The sequence below is a fragment of the Thunnus albacares genome, chromosome 6 (genome assembly GCF_914725855.1).
Source record: "Thunnus albacares chromosome 6, fThuAlb1.1, whole genome shotgun sequence".
Lineage (NCBI taxonomy): Eukaryota > Metazoa > Chordata > Actinopteri > Scombriformes > Scombridae > Thunnus > Thunnus albacares.
Genome location: NC_058111.1, coordinates 26,156,050 through 26,170,543, shown reverse-complemented (window position 1 = coordinate 26,170,543; position 14,494 = coordinate 26,156,050). Strand labels below are relative to the sequence as shown.

At 41.2% G+C, this 14,494-nt stretch overlaps 2 protein-coding genes and 2 long non-coding RNA genes across 5 annotated transcripts in view; 2 read left to right on the top strand and 2 right to left on the bottom strand.

Annotated features, from left to right (window-relative positions):
* Positions 1–2,050, top strand: part of LOC122984296 — a 17,099-nt gene extending 15,049 nt beyond the window's left edge. The window contains exon 3 of the long non-coding RNA XR_006403855.1: positions 2,040–2,050. This is a non-coding gene — a long non-coding RNA (uncharacterized LOC122984296). The remainder of the gene's footprint in view (positions 1–2,039) is intronic.
* The window catches only part of akt2 (v-akt murine thymoma viral oncogene homolog 2), a 13,699-nt gene extending 5,452 nt beyond the window's left edge, over positions 1–8,247 (bottom strand). Inside the window, exons 1-11 of one of the 2 annotated variants that reach the window (XM_044354638.1) lie at positions 7,753–8,247; positions 5,900–6,070; positions 5,498–5,629; positions 5,292–5,403; positions 3,799–3,952; positions 3,420–3,551; positions 3,226–3,291; positions 3,051–3,119; positions 2,500–2,622; positions 2,140–2,268; positions 1,518–1,732 (exon numbers count right to left, since the gene is read on the bottom strand). In XM_044354638.1, coding sequence (XP_044210573.1) covers positions 1,518–1,732; positions 2,140–2,268; positions 2,500–2,622; positions 3,051–3,119; positions 3,226–3,291; positions 3,420–3,551; positions 3,799–3,952; positions 5,292–5,403; positions 5,498–5,629; positions 5,900–5,945 — 1,178 coding nt within the window. In that variant the 5' untranslated portion in view covers positions 5,946–6,070; positions 7,753–8,247. Of the gene's footprint in view, positions 1–1,517; positions 1,733–2,139; positions 2,269–2,499; positions 2,623–3,050; positions 3,120–3,225; positions 3,292–3,419; positions 3,552–3,798; positions 3,953–5,291; positions 5,404–5,497; positions 5,630–5,899; positions 6,071–7,502; positions 7,728–7,752 lie in introns of those variants that run through there. The other variant, XM_044354639.1, reaches the window with a different exon arrangement.
* On the top strand, positions 7,357–8,849 carry LOC122984295. The gene is made up of 3 exons (XR_006403854.1): positions 7,357–7,520; positions 8,427–8,557; positions 8,676–8,849. It is a non-coding gene; the product is annotated as an uncharacterized LOC122984295 (long non-coding RNA).
* On the bottom strand, positions 8,550–14,494 carry dhx40 (DEAH (Asp-Glu-Ala-His) box polypeptide 40). The gene is made up of 17 exons (XM_044354637.1): positions 14,122–14,494; positions 13,728–13,873; positions 12,742–12,861; positions 12,357–12,593; positions 12,209–12,275; positions 11,992–12,123; positions 11,794–11,893; positions 11,615–11,701; positions 11,289–11,471; positions 11,119–11,199; positions 10,843–11,000; positions 10,098–10,212; positions 9,873–9,981; positions 9,517–9,611; positions 9,316–9,385; positions 8,935–9,163; positions 8,550–8,755 (listed from the first exon to the last, which is right to left on the bottom strand). Exons 1-17 carry the CDS (start codon positions 14,291–14,293, stop codon positions 8,634–8,636), a joined length of 2,223 nt encoding a protein of 740 aa, XP_044210572.1. The 5' UTR covers positions 14,294–14,494; the 3' UTR covers positions 8,550–8,633.

The following is a 14,494-nucleotide window of genomic DNA, read 5'->3' as shown; positions in this document are numbered from 1 at the left end:
TATGAACATACAATTGAATTTTCTATTAAAGAAAAGTTATAAAAATGTTTGTATATATAGTTCTTAAAAAGGAAGAAAATTGGAATCCGGCAAAATTGGAATCGGCAGGTCAAACTTTTAACTACATCAAAACCTAGTGTATGGCTGGACCATGTATGGTATATATTAAATGTTCATCTGCAATTTTCTGTAGTGGTCTCAGTAATATTTGCAGGTAAAGTGTACTGAAGTAACATATCACATGACATGGCTAAGCTACGTTTGAGTAAAAACAAAAAAGGGTATAAATGCAGTTGCAAGAACGATACTTTCAACTCATATCTTGGGATGTCTGATTTGAAAGAGAACTTATTTTAATCTTTAATTCTAATTATAACTTTTCTAATTATCTGTTAACTCCCGCTGCTCTTTCATCTGTTTCACTCTGAGGATTTCTCTTGTTTTTCACTCTGCATTGAGTGTTTTGTCAGAGTGATTGTTACTTGGGGTGCTTAAACTATGTGCTCTCCTTTATGCCTCCATGCATCTTTTTTCGGCCTCTTTCCCGGTTGATGATAATGGAGGCTGCGGTGGAAATTGTAAATGAAAGTTTTGTCAGCACTTTGGGTGCAAGTTCAGGAGGCTTATCTCCACCCAGTTACTTCAGTTACAGTCAAATCAAGTGCACCACAGCAGAGGCCCCACACTAACCTGATATAACAGCTACATGAGTCACATGTTTTACCTGCAAGATTTGTGTTTTAATGCTGTTGTTCAATGTTTGTGATGTGAAAACTTAAGAGAAATAAAAAGTTTGCCTCTTGGTATTAGTTCAGTTATAAAATCCAAACGCACTGCGGAGCGTCTCTCCTGCCAGCTGCTGACAGGGCTGCCAGCCGAAGAGTCAATCATACTGGACGGTAGAGTAGGAGACGGTAGAAGACACCGGTACGCGTCTGTTTAAACAGGAGTTTAGCCAACTTTACTGCATTTAACACTGCAGCTGAGAGTGTCGGAGCGCAGAGCAGGAAACACAGTTACTGCATCGCACTGCTGCTCTTCTTGCGCTGATTCATTTTGAAAGAGCAATAGCCAATGTGGAAACTCCCAACAAAGCCGACCGACCAATGGTGTAACTCCATCACTCAGTCAGTCAGTCAGTCAGTCGGTCAGTCAGTCATGGACAACCGCAGTTATGGGGCTGGTCTGTGGCCGCTTCAGCCAAAAAAAACGGAAATCGGAATTGGCCAAGAAAATTGCAATCTGTGCATTGCTACTAACATCATCTCTCAGCTGTACTTAGTGTTTCAAACTAGCAAATGTTGTCATGATAAGATGTTAAACTAAGATGGTGAAAATGGTAAACCTTATACATGCTAAACATCAGCATGTTAGCACTGTCACTGTGAGCATGTAAGTATTAAGCTCATAGAACCGCTGTGTTTGCAGCCTCAAAGAGCCGCTAGCATGGCTGTAAACTCTTAGTCTTGTTACTTATTCACTAGTTTGCTCTAAATTATTCCTTAACACAGACATACCTTTGTTTGGGATCCTTTTTGAGCAGGCCAGCCAGCAGGGCCTTGGCCTCAGGAGCCAGGTTCTTAGGGAAGCGGATCTCCTCCATGAGGATGAGCTCAAAGAGACGCTCGTGGTCCTGGTTGTAGAAGGGCAACCGTCCACACATCATCTCGTACATGACCACGCCCAAGCCCCACCAGTCAACCGCTCTTCCGTAGTCATTGTCTTCTAGCACCTGGCAGGGTAGAGATGGGAAGAGTTGTGTGAGAAATAAAACAACTGACGTGTGCAGGACTATCAATAAACCTTTTTACGCTGTTGCACTAGTTCCTGAAATCAAAACATTTAGCAAGCTAAGCCAAAGAGCTCTGTGGAGACAATTTACATTTTACATCCTGTGACCAGTCACAAATTTCACAGTGAAATTTACAGATAAAAATCAACATCAATATGGCAATCAGCTCTACTGGTTTTCACCAACACTGTCCAACAACACTGTTGACAATTGTTCCAAAGCTTTCCTACCAGACATCCCACACAAGTTAACATTAAAGTAGTTAGTATCTAGCCCTGTAGCAATCAATGATCATAATTCTGGTCACAAAACATTGATGTCAGAGTCTACAGCCATTGTGGAGTTACCTCAGGTGCCAGGTACTCTGGAGTCCCACAGAAGGTTTTCATGGTGGCACCGTCTGTGATCCCCTCTTTACACAGCCCAAAGTCTGTTATCTTTATGTGACCGTCTTTGTCTAACATGAGGTTCTCCAGCTGGACAGAGAAAGAGAATCACTTGATGAGCAACCATGACTACATGACCCTAAGAGAGTAGTCAAAGTGTTGAGTAAGAAATGTTCTTTATCAAGAAGCAGCTCTCCAAGAACTGACATAAGAGGGATCTTTTTTTATTATTTGTAACATTTTTATAATGCAATCATCAGCAATGTCATTGCACAAAATTATCTCTTAAATTAATACTGACAGAGTAAGAGGACACCTTACCTTTAAATCCCTGTAAACTACATTGCGTGAGTGTAAGTACTCCAGTGCCGACACTATTTCTGCACCATAGAACCGCGCCCTATCTTCTGTGAACACTCGGTCCCGGGATAAATGAAAGAAGAGCTGCAAAAGAATAAAAAAGTAGACACAGGAATGAGAGAGTAATTCCTCTGTGTGATATTTTATCTCATAAAAATCTGTCATCTCATCTTTGATGGTAATTTTTCAATGTGTGCATTTAAACATTTCTGGGTGCACCTCTACAAGCATTTAGAAAATAGCTTTTTAATCTGAATATTGGATTAACTACCTGCACGGTACATGTAGTAACCAAACCAATTTCTACAATGTATGGGTGTAACAATTAAGTCCAAGAATGATTTGATTTTCATTCAGCCACCACTCAATCTGATCAGGTTGGATTTCAAACCTTAAATCTATACAAAGTGCTGCAGCATTTTACTACAATGAGCCATCTTTCAGAATGTCATCGACACAACAGACATGAATGTAGGTCAGATGAAAAAAAAAGAGAAAAAAAAACAACTTACTTCTCCTCCATTTGCATACTCCATCACAAAGCATAGCCGGTCGTGTGTTTGAAATGCATATTTTAGTGTCTGTGTAGGAAGAGAACAAAAACGCGTCACTGCATGTACTGATTAAATGACACCTTAATATTGGAAAGCTCAAAATGAGGCAATGGTCCGGGCACTGGTGACTGACCGTTAGAAAGGGATGCCGCGTATTTTGGAGAACTCTGCTCTCTGTAACTGTGTGCGCCACCTCATCCTAAAAGGAACACACACATGAACACACACACGTTCAATACATGCAGTGAGAGTAATATCACATAGTGAATAGATAGTAATGCTGCGCCAAAACAATTTCAAATATATTTGAATGTGATTAGCACTAACTTTAGCAATGATGACTTCTTTGCGGAGGATTTTCATGGCGTAGTACATCCCTGTGGCCTTCTCCTTCACTAGGATCACTTTACCAAATGTCCCTTTGCCCAGCAGCTTCAGGTAGTCAAAATCACTCATGGTCTGTAGGGATAATAGCCAAAGATACACCATGACAGAAAAGCTCTATGTTAGGCATAATCACCACAAGACAAAATAGAAAATAAACGGTTAAATAATATGTTGTCCTCTGTTCACTTTAAGGTTGTTTCACCGAAAAAGCTTTGAGAAAGAGGCTTAAAGTTTGAACAACTTGCTCAATAAAGATGAGCTTAGCTTGACAAACACAGCAAACACTCAGCTGCCAGACACTGCTTGTGCAAATACTGACCACTTTTGTGCGGGATTTGGACACAGCAATCTCCATCTCCTCTGTGCCGCTGCTGTCACTTGGTGAGCCAAATTTGATCTCCATGGGCTCCTCATCCTGCTGCTGACTCTTCAGGCTATTCGCCACAGCCTGGATTGATCGCATCCATTCCTCCCTGACCCAGTAGAAAGCACACATTAACCTTATCAAATCTAGCCACTGTCATGTCTAAATTACTCTTAATAGATTCTCTAAGAATATGAAATGGCACGAGTTTTGCCTTAAAATATAAATCGTTGTTAGCAATAACATATTTTAATGAATTTCTGATATTCAGACAGATGGCAAAAAAGTTGTGCCATCTTAAAGGAAAAAAAGGAGTCGAGTAAGCTAAGTTTAGAAGGTAGAGGATAATCTGTGTACTATTTATCTTGGGGCTGCTGGGATTTGGTACTTGGCAGAGCCGATGTAAACAAACCCCAATGACGATTGCTTGGGTTAGGGGTGAATAATCAGGTCTAATCTGGCACTGAATTCTATTTTGAACATGATGGTCTTTCCTTCTCTTACAAAGTAAAATGGATTTCACTGCCTGTAATGAAAAATGGCCCATTTAGGCTGTCTGTGATTCATTTGTGAGCATGTTTTTCCTTGTGTTTTACCGCCCTTACTTAAAAAAAACAAAAACTCTAGACACAGTAAGACGTACTTCTTTCAAAATATAATTTTCGTTGGCATTATTTCGATATCATTAACTGTTGAACAAAATTGCAAGCACATTTCCGCCGTCGACATTATAAACACTGTCAAATCCATTTTAATCTACAGTGGCGACTCAAGGCTAAGGGTCTAGGACTATGTCCATACTAAGCTCGCTAAATCTGAAAACCCATTTTGTCTTTTTCATTTTGGCCTTCTGTTAAGCCAGTGTTTTTAATGTCCAAAAATGCTTTCCACAGTGGATACATTTGAAAACAGTCAACTGTGTGTTCCTTTTTTTTTTTTTTACAAAAGAAACAGCTAGACATGGTCAGTACTGTGTGGCAGTAACGTTAAGAGAACAACTTTTAGTTTTTTTCCACTTACTTTAAATGCCAAATAACTGATCATGATAAAAGATATTCGCTCTTTAACCTGCATTTATGTTTAAGGTTCCTTAAACTGTGGATCACGTGATACCTGATTTTGATTGACATCAATTCCCCATTTTAAACTTGTTCAGTTGTCTGACAAAACAAAAAGAAAAGTATGTAAACGAGAACAACCAAATATTATGTTTTGCTATACTGAAACTCTGAGCAGGAAGAAGACGTTAAGCGGTTTTCTTATTGTTTTAGTGTTTCAGTGTCAATAAACAACTTTTCAGAAATATCCTGAAAGCAATGATGTGGACAGAAGAAGTACTGGCCTAGGTAATTTAAAAGCCCGCTACAGGCTGTGCTCTCACATTTTCACAAAAAGCTGCTTCAACCTCATAGAGAGAAAATGAAACCCTAAGAATAAACGTCTTTTACCTCTCCTCATTGCTGTCCACGTGGAAGGTGCGCTCGATAACCGAGGTCCACTGCAGGCAACGGATGACGAATGTGTTGGGCCTGGGGCGTTCTGTCTTCATCAGCTGGCATTCTACAAAGCAGAGGCACATCAGCTAAGACTGAGGAGCTGAAAGCATGAACACCAAAACCATCTCTGCGTTTGTCGGCTGAAATGGAGAACTAACCTGCGACAGAGAAGTTGTTGAGTGGTGGGAGGCTGTGATCACTGGACACCTCGGGTTTCTCTTTGTAGCCGATAAAGGAGCCATCGCTCTTTAAGATGAAGTAACGAGGCCTCCATGTTTTAATGTATTCACCTGGAAAAACAGAAGATTCATGAGCAAGCTGAGGGTGAATGTTTGAGTAAACATTGATGCGTTTTGGCTTTAATATTACTAAATACACTACTATGCATCGCAGTATTGTTACCACCGTAAATGACTCAACTAGAGTAAACTACTAATTTTATCAGCCACCTTACAAGCCTACATGGGTGTGTATTAAATAATTTAAAAAGAGATTTTGAGATGGACTATTACTTTAACGTAGACTCAGATGATGGACTGTGAACACAAGGGGCCCCTTACCTCTCTTGTGGAGCCATCCTTCTCTCACAACACTGACTTCATTCATGCTGGGGCAGAAGACTGTCTGGGTTGGGAGGGGGCTGCAGACAAGCTGGTGGAAATCGTGCAAACCGCTTCTACTGGTCAAGTGCCTGACAGTGGCTCAGATAAAATACATGTATCATGTAATGCCTAGAGGAAGAGAACAGAGAAAAATACTGTTGATGCAGGATACACAATGACTCTCATGTTGTCAATAAAATGTGAGAACAACGCTCATGGCAGGCTGGTGTAGCTTCACCAAGTGATCATGAGAACATCAACATTCATTCAGACAAACATCACAAAAAAATACAGAATGTCAAGTGAATACATGAGGAAATAAAAACTTCCACTGACTGACATGTAGGGCTGTGAGCAAAACTGCTGCATGACTTCACTCGCTTAAAACAAAAACATAGCCTAAGGTAATACTGTTTTATTGCACAGACACTTGCCTTTTTGCCTTTAGAAAAGTCAATGTGAAAGGGCATGGGCTCTAAAGGAAGTTAAACTACAGCCAGGGAGGTGGAGGTGAAGACACAAAGTGAAACTGATTTCTCATAACAAAGGAAACTTTCTGTGAAATGCTACTGAAGCCTATCGAGTTGTCACCACCGCAGTGCGCTGGAATACATTCCTCATCTTCACTGTGTTGCCTTGAAACACAACTCCACAACAAAGAAAACTGCTGAAATCTGCACATCTGCTCACCACCTCATATCTGACCATCTGACTCTTACTACAGTGACAGCCAGAATGGGAAACAGATATTAAAACTCCAGACAACACTCCCTGACATCTGCCGGTGTTTCAGTGTCATGATATAAATATGGTAGATCTTGTAACTCTGGTGATGCCATATAGAAATCAAATATGAAACATGTTACTGGTCTAACAATTAGCAAAATGGCTGCAATGCTCTGTATTGTCAAATGTAATAGCCTACTGTACCACAGCTCATGCTGAATGTTTGTGGAGAGGCCTTGGTGATCAGGGTCAGCCCTGAATCAGCAGCTTATGTTAGATAATAGGTTTACCAGAATTTCACAGTATTTCAGTGAAAGTGATGGGGTTGAATATTACAGTGCATACAGTCACCAGGCCACAAAAAACTGTTTGAACTACTTTGTTTACAAAGATAAAAAAGATAAGGCTTCCCTCGACTTCAGACTTTTTTATGGCCATGAGAGGTGCATCTACGGCTGCACAACAACTACTAACTTCTGTGGCTGCTTTAAGAGACAATACAGACCAAGCACTACAACTTTTCACCGCACCTACGTTACAACTTCAATGGACAAAACAGGACATCAACAGCAGCTAACATCTAACTAATGAAGCGTTAAGACAGCTCGGTTTACATGCAGCACACTTGAGGAAACAACAAAGAGACAATAAATAGCATTTTTTTTACAAGTATAGCTACCCAGGTAAATTGTGCCGTTTTTAATTCATGTCTCAAAAATTACAAACGGCACACAACGCGGCAACAAACGTAAACATGAACATTACGTTAACACATCCTCATCCTTCCAGTGTGGAAGCTAGGCTAGCTAACAGAAGCAAAGTCAACAAACGATACCTTCCAAGTCCAAGACAGGTAGTTAGCTTTTCTATCTCAGTTTGACTGTGAACAACTTGCTACGACACTTCAACCATAGCTGATGAGCAGTTTTGGCCAATTGGCGCGTCAGACAGCACTGAGGACACTGACCATGACCGCATTACGATCAAACAAGGCAGATAGCCAAACTAGCTTTCGAGCTAACAGCTAGTTAGCACGTCAGTTAGCGACTTGCGCTACTTCTCCTCATTGCCCCGGCTTTTCTTACCTCGGGCTTCAGCGACAAAAAAAATATCCCCCAGCTATCGGTCCTTGAAGAGGCTCAGAGGTACGCCGCACAAAGCTCCCACCAGTTATCACTTGAAGCTTGTGTGTATTGAACTCTGTCAATGATCACACAGCTTTAGCGGACTCCTCGCCGAGCTTGTTTTCTCCTCTCACAACAACAGCGGCGGCAGCAGCGGCAGCGGCAAAGGCGGCGACGGCGGCGGCAGCAGCGGCGTGCTCGGTTTGTTGCTACTGCAGTGGTTCACTGAAGCGTGTGTGAACCAGCGAGAGAATAAAGTCAACTGAGCTCCAACTTGATTGATAAATATACTGAATACGAATACAAATAACTGTCAAATCCTAGACATATAAAACCGCTTCTTTATGGTTATGGTTAGTCGCCAGCTGCTTCGCGTGGAAGCCCTCCGTCCCAGCCAGACAGTACAGCAGCCCCTCAGACGCACACAAAAAGGAAATGACGTACGAGGCCATAGAGGGTCCACTGCACCTGAACAGTCGGTGTGAAAGTACATCAAGTACTATACTATAACCTTAACCTCACCCCGACTGCACAGAGCTGGAGTACGGATTAATTTAGAGTTAGGCAGTGCAAAAATAGCTAAAAATGCATCTTCCTTCTTAACCAGTGCTCCCTCCTCCTCTATAAACCAACAGTTTCTTTCAAACCTGTTCCTGTTAAGGAATAAAGCACCAAGGATTTCTTTAGATGACCCATGCAACCAACTATTACATACCGTAATTGTGTCTACAGTGGAGTGAATGAAGAGAGAAGCAATGTTATGAAAGTAAGAAAATGTTTATTATTCACAAGTCATTTTCAAAAATGTCCATTTGTGGTATGAACTCAAAGGTGTGGTTCTGTCAGACAGCTTTACTCTGTTGTCTTTGTTGCTTTCGTTGCAGATAGCGAGCGCGAGCATCACTGACTGTGGCTTCATTGTTTCGCTTCTCCAGCTTCTTCAAGACGTCCTCTGTAGAAACCTCTGAAAAAAAGAGCAAATTTATCTATCAGTTTGTTATTAAGCATGACAGAGCCTAAGCATGTTTTAACTTCTTTCAGTAAAACACTTTATCTAAGGCCTGCTATTTTATTCTTTAAGACTTAAGAAGGTTACAGTTTCCAAATGAATACTTGAGTATGAGTATGAGTAATTCTGAGAACCTGGTTGTCTTTTGGCCGCCTCCCTTGTCTCCCATTTTATCATCTCCTCATCTGTCACTTCTTCTCTTGCAACACTGCTCAGTTCATAAACGTCCACCTCATGGAGTTTTGGTAATAGGTCCTTCACCCACTCATATCGAATAGGACACGCTGTCCGGACATACATCCGTGAGGTCACCAGCACATCATGAAAGATGATCCAGTTCAGCTCTGCCTCCTGGTCAAACAGCTGGGAGCAACAAGGAATACAGATCAAAGGAGAAACCAGGGAGGAAGCATGGAAACTCCAGTTTGGATGCGCAGTATCCAAAGGTGATGTGTTTTCTATGAAAACTGACTTTTATTAGAGATCTTTTTAAATTAATTGAAAAATACATTTACCGCTGATGATGGATGAATGTGAACCATGGATCCATGGCCATCCATTGTGCAAAATACCTTTCCAACAGACCTGCATAGCATATAAAAAAATTAACGAAAAATTATTCAAAACAAGCATAAATCTCACATTACTAAAGAGATATTAAAGGAATTCCAAATGAGACTTAAATATGGGTAATTTCAAATCAATCTTGATGATACCTTCTTGCGACGTTGGTGAAGTATCCTGTGCACAGGCATCGTCTGAAGAGTTCACTCTTATTGCCATCAAATGTTTCTACAGGGAAATCTTTCTTCTGGAAGGAGCGAGGATGCATGAATGAACAAAAATTAATAATTGCACTCAATTAGCACAGCGGTATGTTGACGAACTGAATGCTACATTTACATAAATTACAGAATGGAGATCTAATCTACAAGGTTCATTATAATTATTAAAGTTATTGTATCATTAACATGAGGAGCAAGATTATAGTTGCTATGTTTACAGTAATATGGTGTATTGGACACTCAACGTGCTGCAGTGATAGGAAAATTAATCGGGTAAACTCCTGTACCTGCTGGAGGCGGATGAGGATCTCTCGCAGCTGAGTCTCCACACTGAAGGCAGACTTCAGCGCCCTCCAGTGGACCCAGTTATCTTTACACCACGCTGAGGGTCTATCACTGCAGAGTGCAAGAGCAAAACATTGATAATATCATCACATGACATCGCTGATATTTCTTTGTACAAACAAATAATATAGATTCATCTTGCAGAAGTAGTCAGTTAAATACAGTACCTGGATTTACACGACTGGAACACACTCAGAAGTGTGGCGAAGTCGTTCATGCCGCCGCTCTTGGCAGCCAGCGCTCTGTGCTTCTTATCTGCCTCTTTCTGCTTCTCAGGGTGGCCTGTGGGGAAGTGAGAGGTCAGTCAAAGCTGTGTGAACTCCAAGATCATGTCTTCATTCTACACACATACATACTCTATTCACACATGAAATAAGTACATCAATAAATCAAACAGAACTTCGTTCGTTTTTTTCCTCCCTCATAGCACATACTTTTTGTTCTGCTTTAAAGTCCAGTGTGTAGAATTTAGTAGCATCCAGCTGAACAGACTTGGCAGGAATGGAATATAATATTGATAAGTATGTTTTAATTACTGTATAATCCCATGAAAACAAGAATCATTGTGTTTTTGTTTCCTTCGAATGAGCCCATTATATCCACATAGAGAGCAGGTCTTCCATGGAGCCCACCATGTTGCACCACCATGTTTCTACAGTTGCCCGAAACGGACAAACCAAGCACTGGCTCTACAGAGGGCCTTTCGCATTTTTCGCGAGTTTTGTGGCCACCTTAGGTTGTCCTGGAAGGGGAGGGTGAGATGAGCGGTATTCAGTTGGTTGCAACTGAGTACCCTCTAAATTTCAGGGACTCTAAATTTCAGGGACACATTTAGTTTCTTTCTTACTGTAAATATTAACCTCACCACTAGATTCCACTAAATCATTGCATCTTTAAAGCTAAATTGCTGACCTGGCCGGATGAAGATGTTCTCTACAGACAGCATGGCGGCCACAGGGAGCAGCAGGTCCTGGCAGCTGAGTGAGGCGGCTTTGAGCAGGGCCCTGGTGAGGCCTGGGTGCAGAGGGAACTCCACCATCAGCTCCCCCAGCTGGGTCACTCGACCTCTCCTACAACCCAAATACCAGACAGATGACGCTCATGAAATTTCAGCAAGAACTACATAAACCCACTTCTTTTGTGCTCGGAAAAACCAAAAACTTGATTCTCACAGGTACAACTGCTCACCTGTCGATGGCGTCGAACTGATAAAGCTGTTTTAGTGCTTCTAGGATAAATCTCTCCTCTGGACAGTCCAGATAAGGGAACCTTAAAAGAAATGAACTCTTCATAATAAATTAATTATGAACTATACGAAAGCACAGAATTACAAACAGACAGGATGGGTAACAGTGTACCTGATGACATCATGAACGCCCAGACACTTGAGTGTGAGTACCACTGCGGTCAGACTCGTCCTCTGGATCTCTGGGACTGTATATTCAGGCATGCACTTCTCCCAGAATTCCTTATTGTAGATCCGAAAACATTTCCCGGCTGAGGTTCTTCCAGCTCGGCCTGCTCTCTGCTGAGCCTCGCTCCTAATCACGGAAAATCCCCCCAAAAATCCAATCCAAATCTCAGTTGGCAAGCTTTTCTCATAGCGTGGTTGTTAGCACGGAAGTGACTTAAACAAAGCTATTTTCAGATTTTAAAATGACATGTTACTTTTCTCAAGACTCACTTTGAAATAGGCACCACCTCCAAAATATCCATGCCCACCCGTGAGTTGTGGTTGAGTTGTTTCACAAACCCGCTGTCTATGATATACCTGGAAAAGAAAGTGTAAGATTTTAATAACATTTAATTCACATCAACCATTTTTTTTGATGGCTGCATATCTGATAAAAGCAGCACACTCACTTTATTCCATTGATTGTGAGAGATGTTGCTGCAATGTTAGTGGCCACCACACACTTCCTTATTCCTGGAGGCGGAGGCTGAAAGATTTGCCTCTGCTGGTCTATGACGAGACCAAAAAAGATGACATCACACTGACTTTATTTAAATTTTTGATGTATTTTGCACTAAAAGAGGTGAACAGCTGCTGTATGTGTTTACCAGTGGGCATGGATCCATAAAGAGGCAAAATAAGAAGGCCCTCCACCGTCTGGTCCTGCACATCATAGCGGTAGTCTATAGATTCTGCTTTTTCATACAGCAAGTCGCAGGCTCGCTCAATCTCTGACTGACCTGTCAAACATGGTGGAATTAATGTGGCAGAATTCATCAGATTTAACATATACTCTCATCTCAGAGCTCGATAATTGTGTCTTACCTGTTAAAAACACGAGAATATCCCCATCCATTTCACTGGTGTGCACATCAAAGGCTATTTTCACAACCTATGGAGCAAAAAAAATGAAGCATTATAAGCTTTATAACCATAAAGAACAACAAACTTTCTCCAGACTTAAACTCAGTACCTCTTTCACATAACCAGTGCTCTCTGTGTCTTTAGGTCCTACAGCTGAGCCAAACGTGCAGGTGACAGGAAATGTCCTCCCAGGAATAGCGAAGACGGGACAGTCGCCAAGAAAGGCTGAAAGTTTGTCGGTTTCCAAGGTGGCGGACATCACCACCACCTTCAGCGGGAAAGATCGGCCCTTGGTGGCTTTAGCAGGGTTGGAAAAGACTTTCTTCAGTAAACCCAGGAGAATATCCTGCAACGAATACAAACAGTTGCTCAATGTGTGTGTTGACGGATGAATAGAAAGCACTTATTGTTGATTTTATAACATGACAAACTGTGCATACAACAGTATAGTGCGGAACTTATCAAATTGAGCCAAATAAAATATATTGACTTACTGTGTTGAGGCTTCGTTCGTGGACTTCATCCAAGATTACGACACTGTACTGAGAAAGTCCAGGGTCTGCCAGGATCTCTCTGAGCAAACATCCGTCTGTCATGTACTTCACCACTGTGTCCTGGCTCAAACACAATCACAACTTCATATTATCAAATATTTACATGAAAGATATTGTATTATCTGCATTTATATTTAGAGCTGCATTGTTTAGTCAATTAATTGATTAGTCAATCGCCAGTAAATTAATTGCCGACTATTTTGATGGTCGATTCATTGTTGGTTTTTTTTTTTTTAGGGAAAATGTCAAAATTCTCTGGTTCCTGTGTCTTAAATAAGAATATTAACTGGTTTCTTCTTCCAAGAAATTAAATGGAATATATTTGGGTTTTGGACTGTTGGTCAAGGCAAAACAAGACGTTATAGGTTGTATCTTGGGCTTTGGGAAACAGTGATTGACATTTTTTCTCCATATTCAGACATTTTGTAGACCAAATGACTAATTGATTAATTAAGAAAAAACTAACAGATTAAAGGACAGGTTCACAATTATTCAGGTTTGTTTGATACTTTCAACATTGCAGTCTTTTTAGTGCCAAAGTCCCTCTTTTTGTTACTATACTTCCACCACAGCTCAACAGGGAAACACTGTGCAAGAAAACACAAAGAGGGAATTTGATGCTAAAAAGACTGTGTGGCAGATATCCACTTGATATGACTAACTCAGACAGCTGAAGCCTCATATAAGCTTCAACTAAACTTTTAAATGCATCTTTGAACAAAATAACTGTGGACCTCCCCCCAGTGAAAGCACATTTAAAGGGGATCTTTTAATAGCCAGTATGAACAGGAGGAATGATCACAGCAAGCAAATCCTCTTTAAGTGTTTATATGGACTGTTGTTTTGAGACAGAATTGAAAAATTGTGACCCTACCCTTTAATCAATTACGAGAATAATCATTAGCTGAGCTGTCTTTGTCTCTCACCTGTGTTGTGCAGTCATCAAAGCGTACTTGGTAGCCAACCTCTCTGCCCAGAGTGCACTGCATCTCCTGAGCCACCCTCTGGGCCACTGTGATAGCAGCCACCCGGCGGGGCTGGGTGATGCCAATTTTGCCATCTTTACATAAACCTGCCCACAAAAGGTAAACAGTCACCACTCCAAAATGATTCACATTTTCATCCCACAGTTTACATCTCATAAATTCACGTCAGGGCTGCTGTATTAGTTTAACCAACACAAAAATAGTCCAGTCATCTCTTTAGTTGCAGAATTTAGCTTACCAGACAGTTAATTAGTTGGTGTACTTCATTGTAATAAGCAGTAATGTTACTTTCACAGTATATTATCATGCGTAAGACATCATAATGACAGCCTACCTGCTTGATACAGATACTGTGGAAGTTGTGTGGTTTTCCCGCTGCCAGTCTCACCGGTGATAACCAGGAAAGTGCTGTCTTTGACAGCCTGGATCAGTTTGGCTTTGTGCTGATAGATCGGCAGATGTTTCGACTCGTTTTCTTTTGAGTCCCATCTCGTTGATTTGGACATAACTGACCCAGCAGATATCAGAATAAGGAGCGGAGCAGACGGAAGAAATACTAACGTTAATCAGGCGGAACACGGCGTAGTTAGTGTCTGTGACCACAGACTGTTTTATGCTTCACAGAATAGATGTTTCTTTTTATTTTACTCCTCTCGTTTGGAAGACGACACGCTCACTCGATAACTTCCGCAAACTAACCCATTCTG